The 14,494-nt window shown below is 35.3% G+C and overlaps 3 protein-coding genes across 3 annotated transcripts; 1 reads left to right on the top strand and 2 right to left on the bottom strand.

Moving 5' to 3' along the window:
• The first annotated feature begins 610 nt into the window (after positions 1 to 610).
• LOC100244733 (putative DNA-binding protein ESCAROLA-like) lies at positions 611 to 1,862 on the top strand. The gene has a single exon (XM_002265244.4). The coding sequence runs from the start codon at positions 994 to 996 to the stop codon at positions 1,732 to 1,734; it is 741 nt and encodes a 246-aa protein (XP_002265280.1). The 5' UTR covers positions 611 to 993; the 3' UTR covers positions 1,735 to 1,862.
• Positions 1,863 to 4,054: 2,192 nt separating this feature from the next.
• Positions 4,055 to 6,404, bottom strand: LOC100249861 (heavy metal-associated isoprenylated plant protein 4). Its single transcript, XM_010662956.3, has 4 exons — positions 5,900 to 6,404; positions 5,480 to 5,664; positions 4,663 to 4,747; positions 4,055 to 4,574 (listed from the first exon to the last, which is right to left on the bottom strand). Exons 1-4 carry the CDS (start codon positions 6,021 to 6,023, stop codon positions 4,261 to 4,263), a joined length of 708 nt encoding a protein of 235 aa, XP_010661258.1. The 5' UTR covers positions 6,024 to 6,404; the 3' UTR covers positions 4,055 to 4,260.
• Positions 6,405 to 6,835: 431 nt separating this feature from the next.
• Positions 6,836 to 7,734, bottom strand: LOC100258590 (late embryogenesis abundant protein 6). The gene is made up of 2 exons (XM_002264473.4): positions 7,347 to 7,734; positions 6,836 to 7,260 (listed from the first exon to the last, which is right to left on the bottom strand). The coding sequence occupies exons 1-2, from the start codon at positions 7,422 to 7,424 to the stop codon at positions 7,111 to 7,113; spliced, it is 228 nt and encodes a 75-aa protein (XP_002264509.1). The 5' UTR covers positions 7,425 to 7,734; the 3' UTR covers positions 6,836 to 7,110.
• Between the last annotated feature and the right edge of the window lie 6,760 nt (positions 7,735 to 14,494).

Here is a 14,494-nt window from a genome sequence, read left to right on the forward strand (position 1 = left end):
ATTATACGATTTGTTACTTGTTTAATAGTTAGGTAATATTTAAGTTTACACTTTTGATACAAATATTATTTTTGTCGAGTTTGGATTGAGCTATATAGTAAAATAACTGAACTTTGCCATAACACGAGTACGACCTATCAGCATGAATTACCACTTCTAATCTTACATTTATACACATAACTCAGGTAAAAAATATATATATATATATATATATATATATATATGTGGCAATAAAACAACAATATAGAAACAATCCGTATCATAACAAGTTAGTAACAAAGTGATGCAAATTATATATATAATTACAAACAAGCATCAAGCATCATATATCCGTGTACATAACTTGCATAAGAAAAATACGGGTTTGGAATTTTAATTAATTCATTACTTTGTATTAAATTTGTTTGCATTGTTTTATATTTGGGTCTCATTCTTTTTATACATTTTCATAATTTATATTTGGTCTCATTTATTTATTTTTTATTACTTCAATCTAATTGCATTTTTTTCATCGTGCTAAATTTTCTTGGTTATAATTATAGAAAAAGTTTTTAACATTTTTAATATTAGAAAACTTTTATAATTGTCAATAAGAAGTCCTCTCACCAAATTGGTCCCTAAAGTTCTCAATAAAATATATATTTTAAGGTGGTGGCACACACCATGATAAACATTCACCAATGGTGTGTTTTTATTACTAATTTTTTGCCAACTTGTCTCCAAAGGAGAGGATACTAAAACAATTCAAGTTGGAGCCGTTCTACCATTTTATATGCGTTTTTATGACTTTGAGTTCATCAAATATTTCCCCACTTTCTCTTTCTCTCTCTCTCCCCCCACTCTTCCCTTTCTCTGCACTCGATTTCTCTCTGTTTTCTATTCGTACTAAGGCTATGAATCATGGGTCTCTCATTTATTTAATAATCATATTATATTTAGTTTTTTAATTCTCCTTTTTTCTTAGTTTATTCTTCTTCTCTTTTTCAAGTGTTTATGGCTGGTTTCCCCAATGGCTCACCTTCATCATCTCCCTTTCATCTTCACCTTCACCAGCCTCAGCTCAACAACCTTCCGGAACCGCCTGAGCCTGAAAAAAATGAGTGGAACACGGCTCAGTTTCCCTGTGACGGAGATGTGCTCGCTCGCCGTCCTCGAGGTCGACCACCTGGGTCCAAGAACAAGCCTAAGCCACCGGTGGTGATTTCAAGAGAGAGTACAAACACGCTTAGGGCACATATATTGGAGGTTGGTCATGGCTGCGATGTGTTCCACTCAGTGGCGGAGTACACGGAGAAGCGCCGCTGTGGGATCTGTATATTAAGCGGAAGCGGCATGGTCACCGACGTGAGTTTGAGACAGCCGGCGGCGGCTGGGGGTGCAGTGGCTTTTCTGCAGGGGCGGTTCGAGATACTGTCCCTGTCTGGATCGTTTCTGCCGCGGCCAGCGCCCCCCGGTGCAACTAGCCTGACTGTATTTCTGGCCGGCAGCCAGGGACAGGTTGTCGGAGGGAGCGTGGTGGGGGGTTTGACTGCATGTGGGCCGGTGGTTGTCATTGCGGCTTCCTTTACGGACGTGGCTTATGATAGGGTGGGCGTGGATGGAGAGGAGGGGCTCCTGATGCAGCCACCGGAAGATGAGAGTGGCGGTGGTTGTGGTCTTCCCTTGTACAATTTTCCTGGAATCAATAATTTGATGGGAGGCTTAGTTGGGATGCCTGATCCTAATCCTAATTGACCTTAACCCACAAAATCTCCTTCACCATGTAAAGTCTCACTTCTTACTTTCTTGTGTTGTTTTTGCTTAATTTTTTGTCATTTCATATGCCCAAATTGATTTAAGTGTTTGAAATAATGGCTTGGAAGCCAATAATCTCTCTCTCTTTCTCTCTCTCTCTTTCTCTCTCTCTCTCTCTCTCTCTCTCTATATATATATATATATATATATATATATATATGTATACATCATTTTCTTTTTCACCAATTGCCATAGTATTAGGGTTTGTGGGTTTCAACTTTGAATCATAGATCTAGGGTTTCCTCCCCTTATATTTTAGTGTTGTGCCTTTGTTGGAGCTAGATGTTGAGAAGAAAATCTGACATTAGTCACTCTGAACATATAAAATTAGGGCAACTACTTCTCTTCTAATAAGGCTTTTTAATCAACATATAACTTGCACATAATTAGTTCATAGTTGTATCAATATTCTTTGATGGCTGTCTTAAGAGGAAAGAGTTGAAACACTTGAGTCATCAGAAGAAAACTTAATGACCATGAGAGCAATAAATATAACTACATAAACATGCCATCATCAACAGACTCACTAGCCACCATGAAATAATCAATTGAAGTTCAAATTCTATTCTTGAAAGAATGCATACATGTCTAGGATTTCCCATGAACCGACTTGGAGAGTTGCCAAATCCTAACCTTTTTAGCTAGGCCAAAGATAATGTTATAGATCGCCAGTAGCTGAAATGTAGTTAAATTGTATAGTAATGTTTTGGGCATCTTACATATCATAGAAAGTATATAGAGTGGGCCAGCACCAAACCTTGCAGTCACAAAAAAGGATTAACAAATAGCTTGTCAATTTAATGACATGATAAAATTGATGAATATTTTGTAAGATTCAGACCCCCTCGTAGTAGATCAGCTAATTTTAATTGATAATTCATTTGAGTGTGAGATTACACCGACCTCTTGCTTATGTTTTTGTTCTTTGGATATGACTGTTTTTGGATTACACCCTTAAAGTAATGGATCTTGCCTAATATAATGTACAAGTACAGAATACAAGGCGTGACTTGGTCAGAAAACTTATTTCACAAGAAATTTTCTTTGGGGTTCCTTCTCTACCCAGACATGACTTGGTGATGGTCTTGGTTTTTTTTTCTTCTCCTTATTTTATTTTATTATTCTCTTACTTTTCTTGATTTTATGAGCAATCTCTGGCTTTTCACGCTAGGCCAAGTAATGATGGAGAACCATACTGTAATGGCCTGACCATATGTGTATGAAACTAACAAGTAACTGGCAATCAATAAAATTAGAGAAATTGCTCTCTTTTTCCATCAACTAATTTTTGGCTTCCATCTGGTCAATCTATTGCTTGTACTTCTTTTATCTATATGAACAAGTTAGCTCCAACTTGAAGGTTTTTCTTTGTTTCTTGTTTCCTTGTTTCCTTGTTATTGTGTTATATGATCAACATCTCTCCATGTTTAATTAGGCATACATCACTTTATGTATAATGCAGTGATCAATTAATCTGAAGACAGCATGTCTCCCTCAACTGTACGATCCCAATCAATGTTAAAGCAGGCAATATTTAGCACGTAACTGAAACATTCTTATATATACATATAAATTATTTTTGTAAGCCTTGGGTCTTTTTTATATGAATAGGAAATGTTGAAGAAATAATGTCAAGCAAATTAAGAGTATACAATGATTTTAGAACTAGTTAAGACTGTAAGAGTTCTCATCAATAGGAAGATTTACAGAAAGAAATTAAAAGTTCATGAGACTGCTTAATTGGCATGTAGCCAAGTAGATCATTTTTTGTTAAGAAGAACCAAATTTATCTCTTTATTTTCGCTTCTCAAATCAATTGAAATGTTGTCACTTGGAGGGGGGGCATTTAAACTTGAGTCTATTACTTAATACATTTTCATAATGATCCTTTGCTTCTGCAAATTAACAAGAACTTGTGAGATGACTGACAGGAAAAAAAAAATAAATTGCAATATGGAATAGTTCTGGGTTCATTTCCTTCTGTGGTTCAAATGCCAAAAGTCCTCTTTGGATGATGATCAATGAAAACTTGGAAAGAAGAAGTTGCATGCCTCTAGCTAGTGGAACTGCTACTAGCCTCGCATATTTTATATTTTGGCTTTGTTAATTGGCATAACCTCATTTCCTCTTCCTTATTAAATCTGTACTCATGCTTGATGGGATCGACCCAATATTCAGCTTTGCATGCTCTAGCTCTATACATCAATAGAAAACTTGGCATTCAATGTCTTACCATCTCTACATGGATCCCAATTGTGTATTCTCTTTAAGGCTGATATCTGAGTATCAGCTGAGAAAGTGGTTACATCAGAAACTAAAGTAGTGTTGCATAAAGTCACAACTTATTGGAAAATTACTTCATGGTATGGTAGAATATTATTTATTATATAATTTTGCTAACTAAAAATTAAGAAATTGAGTGGAAGAAGCTAGCATGTACCCTCAAATAATGTCCCCTATAACATTTTACAATATGCAACAAGCATTTGGATTTTCATCACTAAACAACTCAGGATCATAGGCACAATGAATAAAGTATGGAACATTATCCACCTTGGTGCTCTTGTCTTCCATGAATTCTACCGTCTGTGTTGTTGTGATGGATATTTGTTCTACTTTGACATCTTCCTTCTTTTCTTCCTCTTTCTCAGGTTTTGGGGCTATAATCTCTGCATGTTTGTGCACCTTCTTTCTGATGTATCCTATTAATTTATCAGACTCGACAGTCCCTTCAACTGTAAGTTTCTGCGCTTTCATGTCGGTTTTAACACTGTAAATATCTGCATTTGTGATCAAGAGAGCAAACATGAGAAGTTGAATTCGATTAATTGTATGCTTAATCGAATTCTCTTTGTAACAACTAAGTACCTGTACGCCTTAGTAGCTTCCTTCGAAGGTCATGCTCACATTTCTCACAGTGCATATGAACCTTTATCGTAGTTGTACGCACAATCTGGTTGAAAAATCAAGTAAATAAAATCACTAAGGTAGTGTTTGTTTTTTTACTTAATTCTAAATAGAACCTTAATGCTTAATAGTGTTAAATATTAGGTTGTTTATTTTTGTAATATTTTATTTTTATTAAATATTAAAAAGTAAAGAAAAATCAATATGTCATTTTTTCTATTTAGAAAAAGTTATATATTTTGGTTTTTTCTATTTAGTAAAAAGTTTATAATAAGTCATGAAAAAGTAGAAAAACAAACGACCTAAAGTCTGAAAGCAAATTACTTTCAACAAAAAGTAAAAAAATAAACACCCTCTAAGTCTGATTTCCGATAACATACATATAGAAATATAAGATGGTGCCTTATAATTGTCAAAAAATATTTTCAAAGTATGCGCTTTCATAAGTTGAAGTTTTGTATCATATTCTGGAGAATAGATTTGTTTTGTGTTCAGAATACTACAGAAAACCAGCACTGAGGTCTCAAACAACAGTGGAGGGAAAATGGAAGTTTCAATATCCATAGGACATCCAAATTAGTACGGCCTAACTTACTCTAATCACTAGATCCAGGGAAAGATATCAAGGGAGCAAAAGAATATTAATGAAAAAATCTATTACATTATGATATATAGAACCATATCTGTGTACTATTTGTCTGTTAGCTTTTCATCTTTCGGTATTATTATTTATTAAGTTCAGAAAAATAAAGTAAGAGTTTCATCAAACAGTACTCACTTCTTTGGTGTTAACCTTCACTGTCTTTTCTGTTGCAACACTGTCCTTGATCTTGGCCTGTGGTGACACTATCTCAACCTTTTTCTTACTCAGTTTCTCGATTCTTTCTTGAATTTTCTTTGTATGGATCAAACCTTTAACCCTAATTTCACCAGCCTCGATGTCGGCATCCACTTTGTGAATCCCTGCTTATAGCATGCATGATCGACGATGTGGTGATAACCAATAATGTTAAGTAGATATTGCCCAGTTTGGTTGCCAGGGACATGAAAGAATACGTCGTAGGGAAAATGTTTGAATCCTTATATGCATTTATATTCTTGGGAACCAAACAAAAGTTAAAAGAACTTTTTGTTGATAAAATTAGAACTAATTAAGAAAAGAATGCTAGCTAGGATCGAAGGAATAAGATGATGTTACCCTGGGCTCTCAGGAGAGGCTTCTGGATCTCCCGAGCGCATTGCCGGCAATGCAGGTTAACTTTGTAAACTGCAGTAGTCACTGCGTCAACTTTCTCCTCTTTGATCTTCTCCTCTTTAGCCATTCCAGCTTCAAAACTCCAAGATGGGCAGCAAATAGAAACGAACAATGGTACAGTACTCTTGAGAAAAATTAGTAATGAGATCAAAAGACCACGTGGGATGTGATCAGTGCGTTAGGTTTTGAAATGGTCAAACTATTGAAAAGAGTAAGATTGTAGTTTTGGGTTTGCATGGTTTTAGGCAAGAAGTTGGTTAGAATTTGCTGAGGGTAGTTCACTAGCCAAATAATCAATGCTTACAGAAGAAAATGGAAGGTTTCTTCTCAAAAGAGAGAATTGATCTACCAGGGCTTTGTTTAATTAGAAAATCCATACAGGTGAGTCTTCTTCCTCTTCTTCTTCTTCTTCTTCTTCTTCTTCTTCTTCTTCTTCTTCTTCTTCTACGTCTTCCTTTTTTATTTTCATTTTTCCTTCTCCTTTTAATTTAATATAGAGAGTCATATACAGTGTGCTCAACCATCAAGGCACATTTTCCATGTCTTGGTTTACCTTCCAACAAGGGACCCTCCATGATAATCTCGTTAGTGATCACACCATTTCTGCGTGCTTAACACAACAAAAATTGGCTGATGTTTCTATAACTTTGCATGGTTAGAGTGGTTTCATGCACTTTGATTTTCGAGTTGATTAATTAGTTATTTTCAACATTGAAATGCCAATTTGAGAAGGGAGTTTTAATGATGTCATTATCCCTTCATGTTTATGGTGTTATTTTGCATGCCCACATGCAAGCATCAATACAATGGGGATCTATAGCATAAATTTGTTCTTTGGGTATCTTAGCATCTATCTTCCACCAGGTTGAGCCACTTCAATTAAGAAATGAAATGAACCTGTTGAAACCCAGGTTTATGACTATATTATTACAAATATGAAGTACAGAAAAGAACATAAAGTATACATGGAACACTGCAAGAACAACAAAGACCCAAATAAAATAGCAAGAACACAAACTGTTCAGGAAAGAAAATCAGATTAACACTCAATCAACATTAATCTACAAGCTAATGGAATGGGCAGCAGTTCCTTGGGTGGTCAGGATAGTCAGGATGTTGGTGATGGGTAGTGGAAGCAGTAAGTGGGTCATCAGTCATGACTGTTCCTGGGCATGCTTAACCAACTCCTGATGAGCCCTTTCTTCAGCTTTGGCCACATGCAGGTCCATGGCTGCTTCAGCCTCTTTTGCCTTTCTAACCTCTTTAGCTACCTCTACTCTAGCTTTGGCCAACTCCTTCTCTGCCTGCACAATTTTGAAGATGAAAAAAGAATAAATGAATTTCCTGCACTTAATTCTAATTCAGTGGTTGATAAAGAAATTAATTCTACCTTCTCCTCAGCCCTAGCATCTGCCTTGGCCTTGCGCATTGTGCTCATCTCATTCAATTTTTCCTTCACAGCCTGCATTTTCCCTCTCTTAATTTCTTTGTTTCACGGAAAACAATATTTTCAACTTTTTTCTTTCTTTTGTGAACAGACCCATAACTGAGTGTGCACTATATATACAAGATCAATAGCCTCTCCAAGATGAAGTCCTCTTTCTATCTGCAAGACACTTGTCAGATATGCACATATGTTATGTAGCGATCGATAGAGAGGCTTTGAAGGAGCACCATCTTCTACTTGTGGCCTTCGTCATTTACTCTCATCCAATCATTCACCCGATTCTCAAGTTCAATTTCTAAGGTTTATATTTGCAGAAAATGTATCCGTTATGTTTGGTAAAAGTATCGAGGAAAGAAAGAAAAAATATTTTTCTCATATTTAATTTTATTATAAAAGATATGAAAAAAAAAACATAATTAAAATTAATTAAAAATATGTGTATTTTTATATTATTTAATTTTTATATAAAGAAAAATAAGTGGAATTAAATTTAGATCAATTTTTTATTTTTCTTTATTTTTTCTTTTTATTTTCTTTGTGTATCATTTTTTTCCAACCAAACATAGTTTTCACCCTTATTTAACCACCGTTAATGTACAAATGTGGATTCGTTAAAGTACTCAGTCTTTTATATTATATGTGTAACCGTTTAAAAAAGGTGATTGTTTTTCACCCCTTTATCTAAATTCATATGTTTGTTTTCGAGAATTATGTTAGAGTTTCCCATCGATGATATCAAGAGAATAAGATAATGGTCAAACTTGGGTAGATTTACTTCTCTCGTATGCATAATAACTTTCAATAGAAAAAATTAAACTTTTTAAAAATCTATAAAATAAGATGATCATAAACATTATGGTAATATAAGGGAATAGATGTAATAATTTTACAATAATAAAAATAAAATATTTAGTTTTTGAATTGTGGATACATTTAAATACCTTGTACTTGCTATGTGTGATTACAAATAAATTGAATTTGACATCCAAGCTTACATATAAACATTTCGTCTTGGCATCTTTGATGTACAATCAAGGTGTGAATGGGACAAATTAGTTTTCACCCAAAAAATTGAGTCTACTATATGCCTTGTATTTATATTGTATTAGTTTTGTACATATACAACAATTATCTTGTAAATGACTTGTACATACATAAAATATATTTCGATATGTAATAAATACATAATGTGATGAATTAAGGATTCATTATATATACCAACGGGATATGTATTCACTAATTCCCTATAAATTATTTGCAATATTATTAAAATTAGTTTCAAAATAATGCCCCATAAATTATTTGCAATATCATTATTGTGTGTTTGGTTACAATTTCATGTGTGACAATTCATAAAGGAGGAAAAGAGGTGGACACTAGAAGGGTTGCAATTTCATGTGTGATGGATAAGCTTATCTACTCATAAAGAAGACATTTGGTTACAATTTTATGTGTGATGGATAAGTTTATCTACTCATAAAAAAGAAAAAGGGGTGAAAAAGTGCACCTTTTTGTTGTTTTCGTGGTAATTAATATTTAAGAAAAATTACCAAATAAGATGGACTAGTGGTGATAATGACCCAAAAGAGTCACCCATTTTGATAAATGGTGTGAATGGTAATGAGAAATTGCAAAAATTCTTCCAAAGGCCATTGTGTGAATAATGATAAAAAATGGCAAAAGTATCCTTCAACAACAAGAAAAAAAAAGAGGAGAGAGAGAGAGAAGAAAAGGAAAATATATGACCTGCTTGGGAAGTGATTTTAAAAACAGTTTTAAAACATAGTTTTTGAAAACAATTTACAAGAATAGTTTTTGGTGTTTTTAAAAATAAAATTGCGTTTGATAACTGAATTTTAAAAATGGTTTTTTGTTCTTAAAAAAAAATAACAAAACATGTTCGATTGGGTTAATAAAAACAATTTTATAGAACAACTAAAATAAAAAACCTTATTAAGAAATTGTTTTTTAAAATGGAATATTTTCTTCTATTAACTTGATGTTATAAATAAAAAAAATTAAATTTATATTTCATTAAATTAAAAAAAAAAATTGTATTCATTTTTTATATTACTTGCATAATTTTTCATTTTTTTTTCTATATTTTTTAACTATATATTTACACTTCAATCATTAGTTAGCCTGAAATGCAAATCATGGTAGCAGAAATAACTACTCCACAGAGCCTCATTCAATGAAAAATCATTCTTGTATTTAAAAAATAAATAAATAATGATGGAGTGCTTGCAAAGGTCTCATCAAATAGTGATGGCTTCAAACACTCCGCAGAAGGTAAATGGAAGAAAGTTTCTTCCAACAAATCTCTGCATTTCATCAACCCTATGATCCAAAACACCCAATACAAGGTTCAAGATCACCATTTCTTCATTCATTTTAGTTATTCCAATTGGGTACCTTTCCTCTTTCTATCTCTAGATTGGCACTACAATTACTTTTTTTTTTTCCTTCTTATGCTTCCAAATCAAGCTAAGATGGGTTTTTAGGTATAGCTTCCCCAAAATGCCTAGCCCATAGAGCAGTAGATTGAGGAAATAACCGTTCACCATTGAATTTTTTTCATCTTTTTTTTTTAGATTGTCTATCATTAACTAAGGGGTAACAAATTCCATGGAAAAACCTCTAAATTTGCTCTTTCTCTACTCTTAAATCTAGCAAATTGGGTTTGATTTTAAAGGGTTTTTAGCTAACATGATTTCAAACTTAGCAACATCAAGTTGAGAAGAAGGAGAGACTACAGAACAAGGAGAACACCTTTTTAAAAACATGGAGAACAACCCCATTTTTTTTCCCTTTTAAATAGTGAAAAAAACAGGGAAAATACCTTCAAGTTGTTATAAAAAAAGGGATTTTGAGAACATGGAAAACAAAGAAAACAACAACATCATTTTTTCCCAAACATGTATTTAGTGTTTTTCTATTCTAGAAAACAAAATATAGTTCTCAAGAACACTTAACAGGCCCATAGAGTTTTGCACACCTCAGTTCCTCAGTTAAACGTGAGGTGAAGAAGCTTTCTAGAAAGCTTCTTTTTCTCCATCTCATGTGTATTCTTCTTCTCCTGTAAAGGCCACTATAGGGAACCCCCCAGACGTCCACGTGGCAACCCCGCGCAGCATTCCCCCATGCGACATGTGGCGCGCCAGCTCTGTCCAGGTCCCCCGGGGGGGCACACAACACTCTCAAATATTTTACCTGGACGGTGCTCTATTTTATCCGAATATATTGTTCGGATAAAATAGCCGTATAATGCAAGCCATGCTGAGTCACCTCAGATAGCTTGTCACCACCCGCATTCCGCCGCCTGCAGAGCGAAATGATAGGAGTGATGGCAAGTCACCTCCCACGATTTCTGACAGCCACCTGCAGAGTGATGGTGATTCTGCCATCACCTCAGGGACATCATGACAAGCCAAAAAGTCTTCCCACCATTAAAGAGGGGAGTAGAACTTTTGACACTATAAAAAAGGCCTTCACGCAAAAAGAAAAGTAAGCTATCTGACTCAGAAAAAAGGTAGCACATTGATCATCTGAGCTATGGCTAACAAAACCATCGGAGGGTCAGACCCCTTGTCCGGACATCTTTTGCAGAATTGACTGAGCTAGAAATCATCCTTTGTTGAGAGCACGCGTCCACTAGACAGCCGCAAGGGTCTCTGGGTAGCCACAAGGGTCTTTGGGACGCAAGGCCTCAACATTGGCGCCGTCTGTGGGAACCTTTGTTCAGTCAACGGCGAAGATGTCCACACCTTCCAGGAGCCGCTCGTCGGCTAGAGGAGACGAAGGCTATTTCGAATAGCGCGAAGCCATGGAAAGACGACAATTGGAGATCGAGCGACAAATGCAGGCTCTCTTTCAGGAAACAACAAGATTGAGAGAAGAAAACGTTGTGTTACGCATCTAGGCTTTGTCCTCGAGGTCTTCTCGTGGCTAATGCTCAAAAGGCTAGGGGGCAAACTCGAGGCCTGATCCAGAATCGATATATCCCGGGACTACGGGGGTCATCCCTAAGGAGCACAGTAATCGATCTCAGGAACGACCCACGACCATGCACCAAGCTCCCCAAGATGAAAGCTTAGACTCTACCTGTCTTTCATCAAAGAGACAGCACGATAAAAGACCCCAGTTGTCGGACGCGATGCACGCAAGGCTAGGCTCGCAGGAGCCTGGAAAGACAAAGCCGCCAGTGGCCACAACCTGGGAAACATACCCTGATCCCCTGGTCGCACCCGTGGTACAGAACAACCTCCCGCCTCAAGTAGTACGACAAGCCGGAAGAAACTCTTCAAACGAGCCACCCACTGGCTCTATTAGCAAAAGGCTGGATGACATGCTCTCTACGCCTTTTTGCTCGCATATTATTCATTACGACCCCCTAAGGGGATTCCTCATGCCAAAATTTTCCGCGTATGATGGGTCCAGCGACCCCTTTGACCATATCATGCAAAACATAAAAATGCAGGAGAATGAGTCTTTAAGAGAATTCGTGAAACGATTTCGCCAGGCTGTGTTATAAGTAAAGGTTTATTACAACATGGATGTTGTCCTTCAGATCTTCAAACGAAGCATATGCCCAGGCACCCCATTCTTTGAATCACTCACTAAAAAGCCTCCCACGACAATGGATGATTTGTTCCAGCAAGCGAGCAAATACTCAATGCTGGAAGATGATGTGCGTGCAGCCACCTAACAAATTTTGGTTGCTGGATAGACATCCAGAAGCGATGCAAAAAGGAGTTCCAAACTTCCGGACCGGCCAAGGTCGTCCGGTCAAAGGCAGGAAGAGCAAAGTCGCCCAGAACTGCCACCACTCACACCCCTTTCCATATCATATGAGAAGCTCCTCCCTATGATCTAAGACCTGTCCAACTTCAGATGGCCCGGACCCCTCAGAGCGGACCCAGCCAAGAGAGATTATAACAAGAAGTGTGCCTACCATAAGGAGCATGGTCACACTACGGAGCGGTGCAGGAGTCTCCATTATTTAGTGGAAAAGCTCATAAAAGCGGGACATTTGAAGTAATACCTCCACTCAGATGCCAGAGTTAGAGATACCCCCCGAAATCGTGACTCCGGGACCCCTAGGACCCTAATCGCCCCCAAAGCCATCATCAACTATATTCACGGAGGACCGTTGGATGAGGAGTACAACTCCAAACGAAAGAGGCAGAAGTTGTTGCGGGATGCATCAGTACGCGAGCGCATCAATACCATCCGGCCTGGAGTAACTGATGGAAGCGTCCAGCCAATAAATGGGACAATCGTTTTTCCTCCAGTAGATCCCACGCGAATATTACAACTGCACCGTGACGCTCTCATCCTATCCCTGGAGATGGGAGACTTTGATGTAAGACGGATCCTAACTGTAGACCCTCAATTTTGTCCCTTTAGCACATGTCTTTAAAATTCATTTTCAATGCTCCACAATAGTTCCTTGGTGGCCCATGGCTACTCATACCATTTACCTTTTTCTAAGTCACCTCGGAGATTTTGGTTGAGGGATTATTTGATCCCTTATTGTGACCCTTGGCAGCCCTAACTTAGACTTAGGCTTTTCTTGTTTTTTTAGGATAGCTTTTAGATACACTTGGCCCATTAGGCACTACCCTAGGCCCACTTAGTCTCACCTTAGGCCCGTTTAGGCACACTAGGCCTACGAAGACTTTTATTTTATTTTATTTTATTTTATTTATTTATTTATTTATTTTGTTTTTAATTTTAATTTTATGATTATCATTCACTTTTTATTGGTTATCTTCCTCTTTATATTATTTTCCTTAACTTATTTATTTATTTATTATTTTTACCATTTTTTAATTTATTTACTTATTTATCTATACATGCAATTATTTAACTTCAAAAATTTCATGTTTTTGTAAGGAAACTTACCATTGGAGTTTAAGGAAGATGGGACTCTCCTTGGAAGGTTTTGGAGGGGAATTTGAAATTGGGAAGATTGCTTTTGATTGGAGGATTTAAAAAAAGAAGAGAAGAAGAAAGGAAGGAGGAGAATTTTCCTTTTTGGAAACAAATTTAAGTCTTGAGGGGTGATATATATAGGTGAGAAAAGGAAAAGAATGAGGATATTTTTCTTGGGGGGCAGAGCACACGGAATTTTGGAAAAAAGCAAGGGACTTCGAACGGAGATCGGGCTGTCATTTAATCATCAAGAGAGGATTTTCTCTTTGACTTCAAAGGTTAGTTTTCTATATAGTACTTTTATTTAGCTTAATTCTTTAGTTTAAATAATCATATCGAATAAAGTTTGTATTTTTAATCCCAATTAGTTTGATTTTAATTTGTTTTTTAGTTTAAATGTATTTTGTTGATCTTAATTCTTGACTTTAAATAATCACGTTAAATAAAGTTTATGTTTTTAATCTCAATTAGTTTGATTCCAATTCGTTTTTAGTTTAAATACATTTTATTGATCTTAATTCTTAAGTTTAAATAATCATATCGAATAAAGTTTGTATTTTTAATCCCAATTAGTTTGATTTTAACTTGTTTTTTAGTTTAAATGTATTTTGTTGATTTTAATTCTTAAGTTTAAATAATTGTATTGAATAAAGTTTGTATTTTTAATCCCAATTAGTTTGATTTCAATTCATTTTTAATTTAAATGCATTAGTTGATCTTAATTCTTTGTTTTAAATAATCACGTTAAATAAAGCTTGTATTTTTAATCCCAATTAATTTGATTTCAATTCGTTTTTTTAGTTTAAATATATTTTGTTGATCTTAATTCTTGACTTTTAATAATCACGTTAAATAAAGTTTGTGTTTTTAATCTCAATTAGTTTGATTTCAATTCGTTTTTAGTTTAAATACATTTTGTTGATCTTAATTCTTAAGTTTAAATAATCATATCGAATAAATTTTGTATTTTTAATCCCAATTAATTTGATTTTAATTTGTTTTTAGTTTAAATGTATTTTGTTGATTTTAATTCTTTACTTTAAATAATCACGTTAAATAAAGTTTGTGTTTTTAATCTCAATTAGTTTGATTTCAATTCGTTTTTAGTTTAAATGCATTAGTTGATCTTAATTCTTAAGTTTAAATAATTATGT

This window comes from Vitis vinifera, chromosome 15, assembly GCF_030704535.1.
Source record: "Vitis vinifera cultivar Pinot Noir 40024 chromosome 15, ASM3070453v1".
NCBI classification, from domain to species: domain Eukaryota; kingdom Viridiplantae; phylum Streptophyta; class Magnoliopsida; order Vitales; family Vitaceae; genus Vitis; species Vitis vinifera.

What these genes read in the sequence shown, in the direction of transcription:
- LOC100244733 (XM_002265244.4), top strand. Translation starts at nt 994, where the DNA reads ATGGCTGGTTTCCCCAATGGCTCACCTTCATCATCTCCCTTTCATCTT.
- LOC100258590 (XM_002264473.4), bottom strand. Translation starts at nt 7,424, where the DNA reads ATGCAGGCTGTGAAGGAAAAATTGAATGAGATGAGCACAATGCGCAAG. An exon ending in ATGCTAGGGCTGAGGAGAAG is followed by an intron (nt 7,261 to 7,346) that starts GTAGAATTAATT and finishes AAAATTGTGCAG; the next exon opens with GCAGAGAAGGAGTTGGCCAA.
- LOC100249861 (XM_010662956.3), bottom strand. Translation starts at nt 6,023, where the DNA reads ATGGCTAAAGAGGAGAAGATCAAAGAGGAGAAAGTTGACGCAGTGACT. An exon ending in GCCTCTCCTGAGAGCCCAGG is followed by an intron (nt 5,665 to 5,899) that starts GTAACATCATCT and finishes TGCTATAAGCAG; the next exon opens with GGATTCACAAAGTGGATGCC. An exon ending in GAAGCTACTAAGGCGTACAG is followed by an intron (nt 4,575 to 4,662) that starts GTACTTAGTTGT and finishes TCACAAATGCAG; the next exon opens with ATATTTACAGTGTTAAAACC.